This window comes from Cryptotermes secundus, unplaced genomic scaffold (genome assembly GCF_002891405.2).
Source record: "Cryptotermes secundus unplaced genomic scaffold, Csec_1.0 scaffold1894, whole genome shotgun sequence".
Taxonomy (NCBI): domain Eukaryota; kingdom Metazoa; phylum Arthropoda; class Insecta; order Blattodea; family Kalotermitidae; genus Cryptotermes; species Cryptotermes secundus.
Genome location: NW_019718027.1, coordinates 382,918 through 402,035, shown reverse-complemented (window position 1 = coordinate 402,035; position 19,118 = coordinate 382,918). Strand labels below are relative to the sequence as shown.

Below are 19,118 nucleotides of genomic sequence, written 5' to 3'. Positions count from 1 at the left end.
TTGCGTAATCGTCTGCAGACGTTGTACAGTGTCGACGAGTCGACGCTAAGGCGCACTTGAAAAAAAAAAAAGGAACAGATAAGGCGTTTGTAGACCCAGAGGGAGCCCACATCGAACTGGACACTAGAATTGCTTTCATTGGCACAAACTGCGGGAAAAAGAATGAAACCTAAGCACACGTGTTACCTCACTCTTCGCTCGAGGAGATCGCTCTGACAAATCTGTCCCATCGTTGCATGCATGAATCCAACACTGATGATGGGACTATTTCTAATTAATTGTGTACGAACTTCAGAGGGAAATTTTACTTCGGTGGGACGTCAGGGTGATAATGTAAGGTTACAGACAAAAGTCATACTGGACCTTTCTCGGAACACTGATAAAATGCGAAAAGGAAAGCAAGATTAACTGGCCCCCACTCGTGACATGCGATCGCTCTAACCCAGCCCACCAAGCCCACAACAGCACTGCCGTACACGGTGCCCCACTCAGAAAACAAGACATTCGTCCCACAGGTAGACAGCTGTTTCCTATCTAGGAGGTTCAGGGCTCAAATCTCGGTGCCGAGACAGGATTATCGTTATTTTGTACCGTAATACCTGAAATTCGGCTACCCCCCTTCCACTCCTTTTCCAAATGTATTTTCGCTTTAAATTCCAGCGTTAGGCGCTGTGTAGTGTCGGCTACTGACAGTAGCGTTAGGTGTCATTAGAGACAGAGTAACACATCTGATCGGAGAGGCGGCAGACACGCCGAATGTAAAGGTTCGCAAATTACAGACCGCAGGCCGAATACGACCCACGAGGGCTTATTAACCAGCTTTCGGAGCTATTGTGAAAATCTTTCTGCAGTATTATTTTTAATTTACGTCGGCATTTTCTTAAAATTAAAATCAAAGAGCTTGTGAGCAGTTGCAGCAACACCTTCTGTCGCATGTGCTTGCTGTACGCTCGAGCTTAGTTAGTTATTTAGAGAGGTTGGGTTTCCCCATGCACCGCGACCAGTTTGATCTATTGTGCTTCCCTCTATGATATTCTACCAGTCTCTATACCCTACCGATAAATGGGTGCGTACCATCAGTCCCGCCGAGCAAGCGAGTTCGGCCACTTGCTTAGCGGTGTCTGTAATGCTTCCCCCATCTATCAGAGGCCTTAGAGACTATTGTTGGGCGGGAAACGTCCTGGAATTCGGCTCAGTAATCCCCTTTGGGGATATGAGCTTCTTTTACGTGCCGTAAAGTCGCTCCCGGAGGACTTGTTCCATGAATTTTTCCGCCCTTAAAAATTCGACGACCTCCGCCGGGTATTTGAACCCGCGTACCACGAGTCATGAGGTGGGAACGTTACCTCTAGACTACGGAGGCCGCTTACGCTCGAGCTTAGTAACAAATATTTGAATGGGGTGGTACGTCGACGTCCGTAAGGCGCGAGAGAGAGAGCTCGACAGCGCCAGAAGGTCTGTGCAGTGTACATGCAGCATTGTCTGTATGAACTCTTCGCCGAGTATTCTAGAGGTTGATGATTGTCCCCTGGGAGAAACACGTCTCTTTTGTCAGCCTCAAGGAAGTGGGCCCACTGTGGGCTAGATATTGCGGATTGCGCGATGTGAACTTCTCAGGGAGAGGCTCATTGGATAGCTTTTGTAGTGATGGCGACGAACTTATACCCGCAAGAGCCAGGGAGTTCCTGAGAAGCAGCACAAGTAAACCGATAAGAAGGCCGCGCCGTAGCTCAGACGGTTATTCGTCGGCTTCCCACCGCGTCGGCCCGCTTTCGAGCCCGGGTCAGGTCGTGTGGGATTTATGGTGGACAAAGTGGCACTGGTGCAGGTTTTCGCCGAGTACTTCGGTTTTCCCTGCCAATTCTCATTCCACCGACTGCTTCACACTCATCATCTATCATCCGGAGCTGGTATAATAGGGCAGTTAGTGGCCGACGTACCAAGTGGACTCAGTCTCAGCCCACCCCAAGGAACTAAAGGGAATAAAGAGCGATAAAAAAGACACCCATCAGAACAGTAGCTGCGATATGAACTGACGTCTGAGCACAGCTGCCCGGAATGGTGGGCAGTGGAGAAGTGCTTATGTACAGCTTCTGTCACAAACTGTTTGAACGGAATGGACAGATATAGATGTTTGTGTGTGCACATTATTTTTGGGGGGTTTGCTAGGGGAGCAACAAGTGAGGAGGTTGTGACATACGGAACTTTGCGATGCTCATACCGACACGCAGTTTGTGCTGTCATGGTGGATAGTTTACTATAGCGTGCGCTCCGTGGCGGAGTGTCTGGGATGGCTGGTCAATACGGAGCAGAGTCGAGCTGCGACTCTCCTCACGCCCCCGACGGCGGCGAGTCCGGAGGATTCATGGCTGGTTGGGTTTCGAAGTAGCTGGGAGAACACGATAAGCTAGAGTGTTTCTCTGACGGAACTGAACCGTGGCAGGAGCGCCAGGTGCGAAATAGAGTACTGAATCTGGGATTTCCATGAAGGCTGAGTAATATCATAAGCAGCTCAGCGATTACAGTTTGCTAAATTCATTTGTCTGAGGGGCTGATAGAATGCTCGTGTCAGCAGGGTAATGAACCTTCGACTTCCATAAAAGGTGGGTATTATTTTAAGTAGCTGTACGTCTGTCAGCTTCTTAGAGAAGTAGGTTGTGGCGGTGCGGATTGGATAAGATTCGGGACAAGTGACCACTGCTGTGGGCAGAGTAAGGAAGCGTTTGATTGTTGAGGTGGAGGTGTTGGTTGTTTGGTTTCCGTGAGCTCCGTGTGGAGCTGGGTTAGAGTGTCTCCACCTTAGCTTTACTGCTCGTAGAAAGCGACGAAAAGGAACCCGGTGATGGGGGTATGTAGCTGGGCCATTCTGTCACTGGGGTACATAAATACAGTGTCCTGGTCCTTCAGGTTGAGGGGTTTGACGACGTTGCTCTGTAAAAAAGAATGTTGTTGCGAAATCTAGGGGATTGAATACCGGGTCAAGTCTGGCAGAATCCTCTGGGGAAGGTAAAGGCTCGAATATGTTGTTTTGCCTATGACAGTGATGAAATTGCGTATTATGGCAGTTGTTTTGTGGCATGCAGATCTGTGTCACAAAGTGAAATTTCTGCAATGTTTCAAAACGTTTCGTTATGATTAAGGCCAGTCCTGCAGGCTATTGTAAATGGGTAAGAAGGAAAATAGACCGAAATGTCGCAGACGTGATTAAAATGCAGTGTCTCGCTGCGGCCAGTCCGCATCCGGAAGAGAGCGCGGGTGTATTTCTCACGGTCACCACGTTAAGAACAGCCCCTACTAGCGTTCGTATATCTTTGGGTGGGGAGGCTGAAATGTGAAGCTGACCACTCACCTTCCTCTACTATTGAACTACACCTCTGTGCCCTCCATTCGCTTTAATGCTGCGTACAGGATTATGTGTACGTGATTGTATTAGAGCAGAGGTAATGAACCAGTGGCATTTCTGTCATATGACACGTCGTGACCCTATGAGAGGCAGATGAATGCTTTCAAAGACAAGTCTGTTTTCTTTTCAAATTTAAAAGTTTGGCACGTTTTGTAGCAGAGCCCTGTTTAAGGAAAGCGCGTCATCTTCCCGGCCTGAAGTAAAGTTGCGCTTGAGGTTGAGTGCTGCTATTTTTGAGGAATGGACGCAGCCAGGCCGGGTTTCCCAACGCGTTAAACGATAGGTATTTCAAATTTTCCTCAATTTATGTAAGAAAGTTTCCTACGGTTTTACAAATTAGAAGTGTATACATCGTAAGAATACTTGCGCGTTCATTCCTTCTCTTGAATCATCTCTAAAACGTCAAGGACTTGTATGTGAGTGTTTCATTGGCTCTGCATTGGCATCGATAAGTGTTAGCAGCTTCCGCGCGAGTTACACAGTAGATGCGGGTTAAATGTAATAGTTATTATTTCCCGATTTTAAGTAAAATTGGAAGAATATGTTGACAAATTTCAATGAACTTCGCAACTGTCAAATGTAATGAAAATCCATTGAGCATTTCTTGATTTTATTTTTCACTCGGGCAGGGAGAGGCAGCGCGAAACGCACATGCCAAGTTCTGGAACTTCTCGTCGCGAATGCGCCAAAAGCAAATTATTTCTAAATTCCAACTTTCTATTCACTAACGTGGTACTGTCTGCAGTTTTTTCAGACACCCTGTACCTTCACTCAAGTGTCGTCCAGGGTTCAAATGGTACAGCTTACCGAACAGAAGCTGTCAGTAGGTCGACCGTAATGCCTCGATACAAACGTTTAATAAAGTGCAACCTTAAGTTAACTGTTCCTGGCTGTATCACGTGCGCCTCTTGTGTAGGCTGTGATGCAAAGCAGAGCTCACGCCTTGCCGTTTCTTTTGAATCCTGGGTTCAAGAAGACGATTTGAAGTAATCGAGTTTGGGTGGTGAATAAAAGGAACTGGGTAATAAATGCTGAGGTAAAAACATGTAAATAATTAAGTTAGGAAAACTGGGAGCTTGCGAAGAGTGGACAGTCTTACCGCAGATTTCGCTGTGGACTGATTTGTCTCAGTGCTACATGCAAGGACAGCTGTGCGGCTCCTCCTGCGAAACAGGAAAGTAACCTGTGCCAGAGACGTCTCTAGGCAACGGCTCTGTAAACACGATCCCGCAGCAACAAATCGACGCGCAGCAGTAGAGGTACTGTTGGAAACTGAGTGTTTCTACGTGGTCCTTGCCGAGGAGTTATTGGGGCGACCCAGTCAGTTCAGTTCTGTACGGGAGTCTGTGAAGAGTTGACTTAAGCGTGTGAAGCTGAAGAATCTGCACTGTTAGACTGCGTTGCCATGTAACGGCTGGAAAAGGCTTAGCGGGTGCTGTGGTGATAGCGAATTGTGCGATAACCCTGACTAAGCAGCACGTTATTACATCATCGGTGTGTAACTTGGAACGGGGATGGGCGTTATCCCTCTGACCCGGCACTGGGCAAGTTGCAGAGGTTGGTTTCGGTAAGTGTAGGGGTTCATTGTGACTGCTGGTCCGGTTCGTCTGACACTGCGATTCCAGTTTAAGATCCGAAGGTGCATCGCGCACCCCATCGCTCCCTGACGATGTTGGATGCAGTTAACATCCTAACGGCACATTTAACTGCTTTTCTACTTTGGAGGTTTAGTGTCTGTACTACTAAGGCCGCCATAGCTGGAGCGGTTAGTCGCTGGCTTCCCATCGCGGCGGCCCGGGTTCGATCCCGGGTCTGGTCGAGTGGGATTTGTGGTACACAAAGTGATGCTGGGCTGGGGCAGGTTTTCTCCGAGTACTTCGGTTTCCCCTGCCAATCTTCATTCCACCAATTGCTCCACAATCACCCTCACCTATCATCTGGGGCTGGTACAATAGGCCAGAAGTGGCCGCAGTACAAGGGACTTAGTCCCACCCCACTAGCATGTGAGACTGAGTCCGCTTGGTACTGCGGCCAGTATTGATCATTGTGGAGCAACTGGTGGAATGAAGATTGGTAGGGGAGACAGAAGAATTCGGAGAAAACCTACCGCAAAGCCACTTTGTCCGCAAAAAATCCCACACTACCTGACCCGGGCTCGAACCCGGGACGTCGCAGTGGGAAGCCAGCGACTAACCGCTTGAGCTATGGTGCTGCCAATCTGTACTGCCTTAGGGCGGGGTGTTTGCAACCAGTTAAGAATTCCGTGGTCCACATATTTACCATTATGTACATATGTATACACGTGTCAGGTTTGACATTGTAATTTCAGGTTACCATAACTACTAATTGTCGAGCATTAGCACTTTTCATGAACGTAACTTATGTAGTAGGTCGCGAATGAGTGAGCAGTCTTCTGTTTCAGTGCGATGCGATAACACGCTGATGTGGATGTGTGAAGTGCAGTGTACTATACAAAAGGAACGGATTCGAAAGCATGGAAAGACACGCGGGAGAATGCAGAGAATGCTTATATAGCAAATTGTTAGACTCGCGTGTTGCTGTATGTAGGCTTTCTGAGTAGGTGATAGGAACGGGTAAAACACAAGTTTCATGAGTTTAACTTTATTTTTAAGAGTTTGCACCAATCAATACATAATGTGAATTTATACTAGAGCGAGCATTTGAGAATACAAATATTTGTCCGAAGGGAGATTCTTTAATACTGTACTTGTAAAACGGCATCAGACGCGTTTAATTCAGCAGGTGAAGAAGTTTTATGCTGTGCGTAAGTCAGGTGACTTCATTAGAATGTCGAGGTGTGACTACCAACCGCTAGCCTTAAGCACGAGCCCAAATGATCGGATCGCCTGAGACAGGTTAGTAGAACTGAAGAAGGATGTTAGGTGGACAGCCATTGTTCTGAGATTTAGTTCTAGAAACTTCTAGAAACTGGAAGTAACAAAACATTGGCCGCCCGTCTGAAGACAGACGTAGGCCATTCCTGCCGTGGGGCGTGATCCAGAAGCTGTTCCGTGCAGCTCACAACCTCCCCGCTTTATTTCTTCCAGGATAGTTGTAATATGTGATATTGTCCTCCTGGAGCCAGGATAGGTCGGTCGGTATAGCGATGGATTAGGGGCAGGATGACCTAGCAATCGGAGTTCTATTCGCGGCAGTGGCAGTAGATTTGCTCATAGCTGTGGGATCCACCCTGCCTCTTGTCCAGTAGGTACCTGGTGCTCCTCCTATGAGGGGATAAATCCCGACTACTACTTCTACAATTAGTGTCGAGGCTGAGAACGCAAGGACCTGTACGTCTTCATGGTATGCTACTTCATCAAGTAGAGGGAACACTTCAGTATTATCTTGTTTACGGTCGGGTAGTTGGCATGGTTCAAAATGCCATATATATACAAATAGAGGATATTATGGTCGCATTTGTGGTGGAAGTAAAATTCCGAAAGATATTAGATTCTCACGTCCGTGAGTATGATTACTGTTTATTGACCTTGATAACATTCTACCGGACTACACGACGTCACATTGCGCAAGACGTAACTCATCTACAAACCTCCGGTCATCCCTTCAGTGGCGGGGCAACTAACATGGCTGCAGTGCCACAGAGCTGTCTTCTGACAAGGCTGCAGACGGAATTCCAAAGACCATCAGAGCACACTGCGCGCTGCACAGACCGACACTGCAGTACCACAGAGCGTTTTCCGTCATGTCTCCCCTGACAAGGCTGCAGACGGAATTCCGAAGGCCGTCTCAGTACACTGTGCGCTGCACAGACCGACACTGCAGTACCACAGCGTTTTCCGTGGTGACTCCCCTGACAAGGCTGCAGACGGAATTCCGAAGGCCGTCTCGGTACGCTGTGCGCTGCACAGACCGACACTGCAGTACCACAGAGCGTTTGCCGTGGTGTCTCCCCTGACAAGGCTGCAGACGGAATTCCGAAGGTCGTCACAGTACACTGCGCTGCAAAGACGGACACTGCAGTACCACAGAGCGTTTTCCGTGGTGTCTCCCCTGACATAATGGCATCCAAACTAACACTCTAACATCCGTACTAACACTCTTAGAAGCAGACACCTCGGGGAGGAGCTGTTCTTGTAGTTTGCAGTGATTTGTGTAGGGGATGCAACCCCTATTCTGAAAAAGATGTCAATATGCTGAATTATGCTACCTTTATGCATTCGTTTCACGTGTTCTTTCCTAAGGCACAAAGCGTGAAGTGCTCAGCAAATTAGCCTAGCGCTTACTCTTATTAATAGGTTTCCCCTTCAAATTTCGAATAATTCACAGACATTTGAATTCTTTTATTTTAAAGGAAGGCCCGGAAGTACCTTCATATAGGCCATTGCCGTTTCCTCCACAGACGGTTCGAGGACACTACACAAACACCAAAGTCAGTGCTTCATGATGCCGAAGTTGCTGCAAAGTCTGTCTGCAGTCACCGTAGCCGTAAACGGTGATTGCGAAGTCTGTCTGCAGTCACCGTAGCCGTAAACGGTGATTGCGAAGTCTGTCTGTAGTCACCGTAGCCGTAAATGGTGATTGCGAAGTCTGTCTGCAGTCACCGTAGCCGTAAACGGTGATTGCGAAGCCTGTCTGCAGTCACCGTAGCCGTAAACGGTGACTGCGAAGTCTGTCCGCAGTCACCGTAGCCGTAAATGGTGATTAACGATTCGAAACCCAGAGGGAAGGCCGGGGGGGGGATAAATGGGCAGGGAGCAATGAGAGAGACTCGGTGGTGGAAAAATATTTTTCATGCTGCGTGCAGCTCTTGTCACTGACGTTTTCTTCTTCATCAGAGCTGACATCTTGTTCACCACATGTCACTGTCACAACTAGAGTCATTCTTGTGCAGTAGTTCACAGAACACCACACCACTTCTTGTGGGACCTGCCATAATCAGCACCTTCCTGTCACTCTGAAGCACCTACTCGTAACTGGAAGATGTACACATTTGCTTTGCCAACTGTCATTATATCTACGTGCATCAATTGTACAGACGTCATATTCCCACCTGAAAGGCTAAACTCACGCGTCCTTTCGTGAGGGGCCAACTCTGCTTCGGTACACTGTTGGGCACTGTTATGTAAAAACTGAAGTCTCTACGTGTAAACACATGCCACAAAGATATGTGGAGACGTGGAGATTCATCTCCACGCATTCTTACCTTCGGCAGTCAGCGTCGGAGCATTCGATGGGCCCCAGAGCTCTGGTCGCAGTGGAGAAAACTGCCTACTACTTCCAGGAATTCAGCGCGAACAGTAGACTGTCAGTTAGTGTAAACTACTGCAGGTGTGAATAATGTCATTCAATGCCGGAGAAATACGGTCACGTGAGTTAAGAGTCTGGCTTTATGTTCGTAGTCGCACCTCACTTAGGCCAATAAGTAGATGTGTGACTTGTTGCATATCCTGCGGCTCTGTGACGTAATGTAGGTAGTGTTGACGTCACACAAATGTAAAAGGAGGAGGAAGAGTGGTCTGAACAGTACAGATCCCGCATTCCGACAGAATCCCAGCTTACGCAGCCTCTACACCCGGTGAGAGTGCGTCTATTGCTTCAGCACATATTGATTATGGCATTAATAATGATAATGATGCACTCTTTTGTTGCAGAAACTGGGAACTTGGAAACAAGTGACAGTGCGGCGCTTGGTGAGTACGAAACTGCAGCGTCCGTCCCTATTTGGCTCTTGCAGACGGCGAAAGTCGGTATGCTGATGGGAGAGCAGGCCTTCCGAGCGCCGCCATGTTTACGTGGGCCGTCACGTGCAACCAGTCTCATGGCAGGTAGACCTGTTACGTATTGTTGCTATTCATGGATTTATTTAATGACACTTCCAGTATTTAAATTGTTGCTGAATAATAACAGGACGATCAGTGAACAATGAACTGGGAACGAGGCGGATGTGCCCTGATTTCAGGTGCTATTCGCGCATTACTTTGGAGGGACTTGGGAAAATCATGAATGCTTTTAGGAAGGGTAGGATGTTTTCGCACTGCGCGGCCCCATATTCCCTCCATTCTGTGCTTAATGATTTAAGCACCACACCATAAAGACATGGTCACTGCCAGAGCTGGCTTGGACGCTGTGCAGAAATCTCTTGTCCGTGCCGGGAATCGAAGCTCGTCCGTCCAGTCCGTAGCCCATCTCGATGCCGGCTCAATCCTTGTGCGTAGATAGGTTAACTTGTTCATTGTTTTGCTTCATGAAGTATTCAGTTCCATGTGAAGTGCTGTGCCTTGTGCCTGAATCCTTCCTTTACCTGCGTTATCGGAAATGGAGGGCAGTAAGTTCAGCTGTTTGTCTTGTTGACGTCGTGACGTCAACGCACATAAGCATTCTGCGTGTCAGTGTCGGAGATAGCGCCATTACACGTCACGTGAACCAGGGTGTAGCGCGCATGCGGACTCGCGAACCTCGTGCTACTGGCCCATCGTCATATTCGTATTTCTCGCATCTCGCGGTAAATATGTATCGTTCAGTCATGCTTATTTGTAATTTCATATTTTTATATTCGTCGTTTATGTGATGCAGGAAGTTAATAGGCCAATGGAAGACCTTCACGCTGTTTTCTTTTAGTTTTTTGTTTTGGGTGAGTCCACTTGGTACGCCGGCAACTACCTGGCCGATTATACCAGCCCCCAGATGATAGATGATGAGAGTGGAACATTTGGTGAAATGAGAATTGGCCGGGGAAACCTGCCCCAAGGCCACTTCGTCCACCAAAAATTCCACATGACATGACCTGGGCTCGAACCCGAACCGTCGCGTTGGAAAGCAGGCTACTTTCCGCCAACGGACCTAGTGTGACATCCGTTGAGAGGCGCCAAGTCTCAATGCTTGTTCTGTAAACTTTCCCTGCTTTCTCCCGTCTTCCTTTCCAGTTCATTGCCATTTCCCACGAAGAAGGCGCATAAAGTGTCTCCCTTATGCAGTACAGGGGGCACTGATACAAGCCGGAAGGTCGCGGGTTCCAGTCCCGATGAAGTCATTGGATTTTTTCAGTTGATCTAATCCTTCAGGCCGCACTGTGGCCCAGGGGTCGACTCAGCCTCTGACTGAAATGAGTACCAGGAATCTTCCTGGGGGGTAAATGGCGGCCGGCGAGTAGGGCTGACAACCTTACCGCCATCTGTGAACCGATTGTCTAGAAAATGTGGGAGCCTCGACGTCTCACACTCCTATGGCCCTCCACGGCCTGGTACAGGGACAGGTTTACTTTTTGCCTGCTGCTTAGAGCTGAGAGATTGTCAGGAGCCGAACATAGAATTACGTTGGCAACACTGTTGTGCAACGTAGGCCATATTAACATTGATGATCATGACCTATGCCAACTCCAGTGTAGATTCTATGAGCCTTCCTTTATTACATTCATTTGAGTGACGTATCATTTTCTTTGTGTATGCTATGATTTGCATAAATAGTACGCTCCGCATTAAGATGTATTATCGAGACTTCATACTTTCTGTTATGTAAAGTCACATGTGTAGACTCCGTACATTTTAACATGTTTCATACCGACAACGAAAACCTGTACTGGATTTGAGACTCAAAACGGTGACCATGGAGAACATTGTTTCCTGGGAAGTGACCCCGTGTCCGATAGAAGTTCACTGACGTTTCGGAGGAACGACTGCCTCCATCTTCAGGATCGAAGAATAAGCCAAGCACGTCGCAGGTAAGAAGCGATCAGCGTTGTCACTGCTTCTTGTTTGGCTTAGTTTGAATTTGAAGATGGAGGTGGTACATTCCTCCGAAACGTCGGTGAACTCCGGGTTGTATGGCTTTACATCGCAAGAAGCAGTACTCCTGAAGGAAAATTCGGGGTTTAAATACCCTTGATATCAGTCAATCTGGCTGGTGGATGGTGGGAACACCTGCGTGCCACCTGCCGTTGTTTCGCTGAACATGGCCCACTTGCAGCTGGAGATATGTATGCTCCATTATACTTCTGTTTTTCGGAGCCTATCCAGTGGTAGGATAGCGTAGTCGGTATAGCGACTGTCTACAGGCTGGAGTTCGAGTCCCGGTAGGGTCAAGAATTTTCTCCACGTCGTGCAGACCGACCCTGGGGTCCACCCAGCCTAATATCAAATGGGTAGGGAGGTAAATCGGCCGGGACATGAAGCTGACCAACTCGAACTAGTGTCTAGGTCGAGAAAATGTGGATCTGGACATCCACTCCCCATACGCCTTCATGGTGTATTGCTTAATTAGTTAAGCACAGGGACAACTTTACCTTTATATAGACGTAGGCTTACGCGAAGGAGGAGATTGTGGTCTGTTTCAAGGTATGGCCCCCATTTGACTGGAGAGGGTGACCTTTTGTAGGCGACATTTTAGTCACAACTGATAGTAACCTGAGCAAAGTACGAACCGAGTACCTCTGGAATACAAAACCAAACCGTAAAAAATGGATTCTTATATAGCTTTATTATTTAGATCAAAATTTTAATCGAACGCAGTAAACGTACTGCACATTTTCTTTCCTCTGATCATAACCCGAAACAGTCCCCTTCCTAACACTTTACCCTCATCACTTCCCAACACGTTAAGTTGCAATATTACCAGCCTTTACCCGAAGGACGAGTGGAAACTGACTGGGAGCCTTCAAAGGCAGTAATTGTGATCTTTGCCCGTAAGAAATCGTCTATCATCACTCCTCTCCTCTCCTCTCCTCCTCGCTCTCAAACATTGAGGTCGCAAGGAGGAAGGGGAGTTGAGGGAAATGGCGGATGATCCTCCAGATCTCACTTCACGTTGCGAAGGGCGGATGGGATCCAACGCCAGGTTTATGAAGTTGGAAAAGTTTCCTACGTTACAGGGCTGATCTTACGGTTACGCACGCGCAAATACTTGTAGTTTGGTTACAGTTATGCCTTTTGTTTGCACAGAGCACAGACACCATCAGAAATAGTAACAACAATAAAAACAATTCAATTTATTCCTTTATTTACCTACAGTAGCCCAAAATCGGCACGAAAGAAACAGAACACAAAACAAGGCCACAAGTTTCATCTGGACAGTAACAGCAGTTGCAACCATACTTGGTTGAGAAGGAAAGAATATGTAGGGCCTATGTGTGTGTCTGCCGATTACAGTGGCATGAAATGTCTTCGCCCGCTCGAACACAGTGCTCATGGATTCGAATCCCATTCGAGGCATGGATTTCTTTGTGCGTTTATTTTTTTGTTTGTGCTGTCCTGCATGAAGGTAGCAGCCTTGCGAAGGGCTGATCCTCGTCCAGGGAGTCCTGCCGACTGTGTAAGAGATTGAGAAACTGAAAAAGTGGCCAGGGCCCAACAGAAGGCAGTAGAGCTGTTGAGTAAATGTGTGTGTGTGTATATATATATACGTCCACGTATACATATGCTGCATAAACTTGAATAAACTGAAAGTTAACCTTATCCCTGTGCTTAATTAGTTAAGCACTACACCACGAAGACGTATGGGGAGTGGAGGTATAGCTCCACTTTTCTTGACCTCGGCACTAGATGGAGGTGAGTGGTCAGCTACATATCCCTACCGCTTTATCCTCCGGGGAAAAAGCCCCCGGTGCACATTGGATATGAGGCTAGTTCGGCCCCAGGGTAGGTCTGGATGTTGTGAAGAAAAAAATATTGCACTGCGAAAAATCGAACCCGGGCCTTCCAGTCTGTAGCCCAACGACTGAGCTCTACCATAGAACAATACGATTAAGAGAAACAGTTCTGGTTCCAAATACGTCACGGTCCCTGCAAACGTTAGCAGCTATAGCGAATGTAGAAGGGCAATTTTGCTTTGAGATACAGACATTGGGGGGCTTGCGGTAGCGTACTTGGTTGAGGCACTATGCTACAAGCTGGAAGATCGCGGGTTCGAGTCCCAATGAAGTGTATTTTGTTTTCAGTTTATCTAATCCTTCCATCCGCATTATGGGCCTGGTGTCAATTCAAGCCTCTGGCAGAAATGAGTAGCAGGAATCGTCTGGGGGGTAAAGTTCGGATGGCACTTAAGGTTGACAACCTCACCGCCATCTGTGAGCCGATTGTCTAGAAAACGAGTGAACCTCGACTTCTCGCAAACCTATGGGCCTCCACGGCCTGTTACAGGGATAACTGTACCTTTTTTTTTAAATGCAGACATTGTGCATAGAGAAATCTCTGATAATCCGAGCAGGAAGACCAACAGTTTCCAAAACAGGACAATTGAGTTCAAAGGTCAACTTGAATAAGAAACAGCGCATCGAGCTGATGCGTCCTCTTTCGAAGGCGAAGGCGTGAAGTTTTGAAGTCCTCTGAAGCATGAAGACACTTGGCACGTGGTTGTTGCAGTCCAGCAGAGGGCAGGAAACTTGTGCTGGGTACGTTGCAGCTCGCTGCCATTCGTACACGTAGTGAACCTTACATATTCAAGGTTAGGTCTGTCTAGGGTAACGTATAACATATGTAGACAGTCCAAGGCAACAGCGATAACGATAATAGTGATTATTCATTTGAGTGCTTTCCAACAGACAAAATCTTAAAATACATATTAAAACGAAAAATATATTAATTACATTAAAATTAAAGTAACATAGTAAAAGAAATCCTTATTCATAATGTTAGCAGGGTTGGCACACCTGCTTACAGCAAAAATGAAAAAGTCCCTAATTAATTTAATAGGTACACGAAGATGAACTGTACCCACGACAGAGTGACAGTCTGTTTTACCTTCAAAGACATTAAAAAGAAATAAACATCAAAATCCTGTTGTCTGTAACCGAGTGTTCTGCATATTAAACGTTCTTAAACGGTTGCGAGAAAGTTTGCTGCAATATAAATTTGCAAATTTGTTTTTAATATTTTCAGTTTTTTAGTTTTCCATTTCAAGGTTATTCCAGGTGACCGACACATACGTAATTCAGCTTTAACCTGTATATATATGCTTATGGCTATCCAGTGAGGGAACATATTTGTTACGAAAGGAATGGACCATAGAAGCCGCAATACTTAACGATTAACTTGTGGAGAAGACCTCTCACTGTCCACTAATAGTAAAAACAACAAGAATAGCAGATTTATTGACTGAAACACGACGCATGTGAACACCAGTAAGCCGTTGGTGCAAGTGGGAGCATATTGTAGGGGTTTTGCGCATGAGTTATAGAACGGGGTTTCAATTGGGTGATCGGATTTATTGACACCTTATTTACACAACTCGAGACTACAGACAATTACAGCGCTACCGCTGATTTACACACTTTACAGTTCACCGTTATACACACACTAGGGTTCTCAGTCTTCACTAGTCGTATCCTGGAAACGGATTAATCACAATATCACTGGCAATTCAAATCACACATGAAGTCTTTTCTTCACAGCCCAATTCCTTTCTTGCCACTATTCTGCAACGGCCAATTCCTCTGTTTCCAAGCTCATGTCCTGGCACGCTGGCGTCTGGCAACTCGACCAACTCTTCTGAACTGAACTCTTCTTTATATCCACTTTGCACGGACTACGCAGGAAACACAGTCTCTTTATTGTTGGGAAGGCGTGATTACAGAGCGTTTGTATAGCAACGATGTTACTCGATTTTTGCTTGTATATTCGTTGCCGCGGGAATGTGCAGTGAAGATCTGTTCGGACTTCAGTATTCCGGCTTTCGGGCGTCATGTCACAATATCAAGGACATTTCTGATGTATTGAGAAAACATTCGTGGCAAGCGTTTTAGCGCAGAATTGCGGAAGAGCGCACACGCTGAGGGACGGAAGATCTGGAAGCTGTTGCATCATCAGCATTGGCGACAAGGTGTGACGGTGCCTTGTGGCAGGATACTCTGTAATATGGCGTGAATGTAATGGTGACGATAAGCGGTGCAGTGCAGAAATAAAGTAATTCCCTCAGAGGTCTTTACAGCCGGAACACCGAGCTAAACTCCATCTGCCATGGGAACGGTGGTGCGTCATGATCAGTTAGTGACGTAGGTCGTTACGTCATAATGGCAAAATTGCTAGAGCCTGTTCCGAACACGCTCCCCGAGTTTATTCTCTGGTAGGAAATTCAGACGTTCAGGTTCGCGAATTTTGTTCCGTATGATTGCCTAAGCAACATAGGGGCTCGGAGAGGACATGGATTGATTGGTTCCGAGCTTCTAGCAGACTTCTAGACGGTGACCGTCATTAAGGGGCACGTGGAGCAAGGCGGGTGGCCGGGACCCCACGTTAACAAGTGGCACCCTTCAATGTAATATACACCCGGCTTGAATATGTCTTACACGATCGAAACACGTGTCATTGCTGAGGTGCTTTTTCTCTTGCTTTTTTGACGACACTTTATCACTAGCGAGACTACGAAAGTATCTCATGATAGGGTGATAAGTGAATGATGGATTGGTAAGGACTTGGAGGTACTATTCTGGCATGTGCCTCGAGGCTCTGAGTCAGAATAGCCGTGTGTCCCGGCCGAGATGCGAACCGAGCACCATTCGAATACGTCTAGACCGGCCTGATCAGTGCTGAGGACGATGTTCTCGCTGCCTTGGAAACTTCCGATCATGTACATTGATGCATTCATTTGTATGGTCCAGTTTCTTGGCGCAGGTCCTGCTTCCGCTTGGTGACGGCGTCCCTGAAGCAGGTTTGGTGCCGGGTCGGGCCCTGCTACCCAGTAAACTGTTGACGTTCATACCTAGTTAACTGCGTCGACCGGGAACTGGGGTGCAGCATCGTTAGCGGCGTAGACCGCTGTGTTTCTAGGTTCTGTGTTCAGCGTACTTCCATTTCACGCTACACAGGACTTTTCTTCCCTAAGGATATGACGTGCCTTGGTTCGTAGAGTAGGTGGACTTCGTGCTCATGGGCATGGAAGCCAGGATGTTAAGGATCAGACAGAAGCATCAAGAGGATCTGCATTCTGGTAAACCTCTAGACTCGCACGCCTCATGCCATTTACTGTCATAGTTTTACTCAGGTCCTCCAGCCAAATTTCGGGATAATACCACGATTAGGCCACGATCAGTTCATTCAGAAAATCTTCCTCTTTTATTATTCATCCTACGTCTCGCCGCTGTACAGAGTGTCCAAGAAGGAAAGGTCAGTATTCTGGGAGGTCACAGTATCGGTCACTCTGAGCGAAATGTGTATATGTACATGTGTCCTATTCTGACCGGTTCCCGAGATAGACCTATTTCACTGTACAGTTCCAAAACTGTTGATAAGAAAGAGATGTTACGTACTGTTTCTACCAACCGGTATTTATTGCTCAAGCCACAAAGTTGGTACAGTTTTTTTTCCTTGGCACTACAGCCCCAGTGGGCCTAGGCCTTTCTCCATGAACTTCTCCGTTCACTTCGGTTTTTCTAGACCTTACACAATCGGTAGGATTCTTTGGGCGGGTGAAGAGCTCGTCGCGAGACCTCTACCTGTACACAAACACAGAAAAACGCACACACACAAACTAAACATCCATGCCCTGAGTGGGATTTCGAACCCACGATCCCGGCTTCCGAGCGAGCGAAGACAGCACATGCCTTAGACCACTCGGCTACCGTGACCGGCGTTGGTACAGTTTACCTAGTATAATACATTTTCGAGAATTCTACCGTCAACATCAGTGTACTTTGCAACTCGTGTGAGGACATGGCGTGTTGCTCGTCTGTACAGTGTACAGTGAAATAGCTCTGTCTCGGAAACCGTTCGGAACAGGACATATGTACATCTAGAGTAACCGATACTGTGACCTCCCACGATACTGACATTTCCTGCTGGGACACCCTGTGTAGTGTAGGCACTGACTGCGGCCGTATCCTAGAGAGGGAAGTTATTCTGTTCGGTGGTAAGTTCTGTATAGCACGTCGCATGGAGGCAAGCATTGCAAGTCGAACCTTCTGCTTGAGCTGTGAGGTTTTCACGGCTGTGAATATTAAGATTACGTGACGTCGTATAGTCTGGCAGAGGAGTTGTCTGTGTTCTGCTGAAGATATCTGAAGGAACATGAAGGGTGAGGTGCGGACCATGTTCCGTAACATGAGGACAATCTCGGAATGCGGAGGTGCGACCCTGTCCAACTTCATAAGGGCACTTGTTACAAATCGTTTGATCGTGTAAGACAGTCTTGCCCGATCGCTTTGCAGGAGGCGTTAAGACGTGTCACTTAGCATTGTGCTCTTGTCACAATACATGTTGACCGCTGTCAGTATTGACGAGGGTAGCTTCCAGCACCCTCTGCCTGTTTGTTGTGGCGCCGACAAAATGTGGTTCCAGCAATTTGCTGCCCCATAATACCGAACTTTTGGTGTACAGAAGTGACGGAATTATGAGGTGCTGAAACCTCAGCTGTACTTCATGTGAGGTGCCTCATTGCCGATTAGTAACGCAGACTCTTTATGTAAAGTTAATTCGATTTGCAACATACCTCGGTATTTATATTGCGCTAGTAACGTCAGATGCTTATACAGGAGTTTTCTCCGGAAGGTTACCCACACGGTAAATGGCTTGCACTATCTCTCAGAGCGAATATGGTGACAACGTGCCGGCTGGTTGCACACACTTCAAGGGCAGGCTTGGAGGGCGGAAACCCGAGGGAAGGGAAGAAGACCCTGTCCCATTGCCTCAAATCCGGAATGGACTGCTCTGGGATGGAACCCAGTTCCCCCACCCCAACCCCAGTTATGACACGGACAGACGAGGGATATTGATTGATTGATTGATAAGTAGGCAGGTAATGTAAGAACGCTGTATCCACTGTGGAGACTAGGAATCTTTGTAATGCCGTGATAACTGAATGCTTTCCACATTAAAAAGTATTTATGGATTTCTTGCATTTCTCACAATAAACAAATCATGTCTTTCAACATTGTTAATCTGTTAGTCTTCGGAGTTGAAACACAGAATTCAGAGCACTGTTAATTGAGACGTGGCGTCGCGTAGTTAGGTACAAGTTCGCCGTCGTTTCGGAGGATCGTACTGCGATCATCTTCAGGATCGAAGGAAACCAAACGGAAACTAGCAGAGCGTGGTGGCTACGTGTTGCTGGTTTCTTGCTTTGCCTTTTCGAACCTGAAGATGGAGGCAGTACGTCACTTCGAAACGTCGGCCTAACAGACTACACGGCGTTACTTCCCAGAAGTTAATATGCTTCGTGGCTACCACTGAGTTCAACTGCACGGAGACGCAGTGTGTTTTCTGTCTGTCGAGAGGGTCAGTATCTTGGTAGATACTGGACAGGTTGTTATGTTAATGTACTATCGCAACATTCGCACAGAGGCTCGGGAATTGTAGGACATAAACCTGGAAGGGACAGTGTTGCTGCGGCACACGCACCAGACAAGACCAAGAAACGTGAACTGTACGAACCGGAGCAACGTGACCAGCGTCTGATTGACAGCTGAGGGAGCGACCTGTGTGGTCATGGCAGACACAGATCAGATCGGCACCCCACATTACATTTGCAGCGAAGAGATTGGGGGGGGGGTGTAGACATCCCAACATTCAAAGATTAAACACAGTTACAACAAATTCAGTCAGCTTCACCTTTATCAGTCCATACAATTATGTACCTACACAAAATCTGTAAACATTGTCTAGTGCAACCTATAAGCATCAGTAGGCCTGTATGTGAAATAACCTGGTGATGCTCAGTAGCCCGAAACTTGTCGCACAATAAAGGAAATTTACATGTAATTGATTACATACTGTAAAATATAATTGTGTTGACAGGACTTCTGTTTACGTAT

The 19,118-nt window shown here is 47.1% G+C and overlaps 1 protein-coding gene across 14 annotated transcripts in view; it reads left to right on the top strand.

The window, feature by feature from the left end:
• The window catches only part of LOC111863799, a 512,607-nt gene that overhangs the window by 430,766 nt on the left and 62,723 nt on the right, over nucleotides 1–19,118 (top strand). For 7 of the 14 annotated variants that reach the window (XM_023850539.2, XM_033751102.1, XM_033751085.1 and 4 more), the window contains one exon: nucleotides 9,037–9,075. In XM_023850539.2, the coding sequence (XP_023706307.2) occupies nucleotides 9,037–9,075 (39 nt within the window). Of the gene's footprint in view, nucleotides 1–9,036; nucleotides 9,219–19,118 lie in introns of those variants that run through there. The other 7 variants (XM_033750983.1, XM_033750961.1, XM_033751144.1 and 4 more) reach the window with 4 other exon arrangements.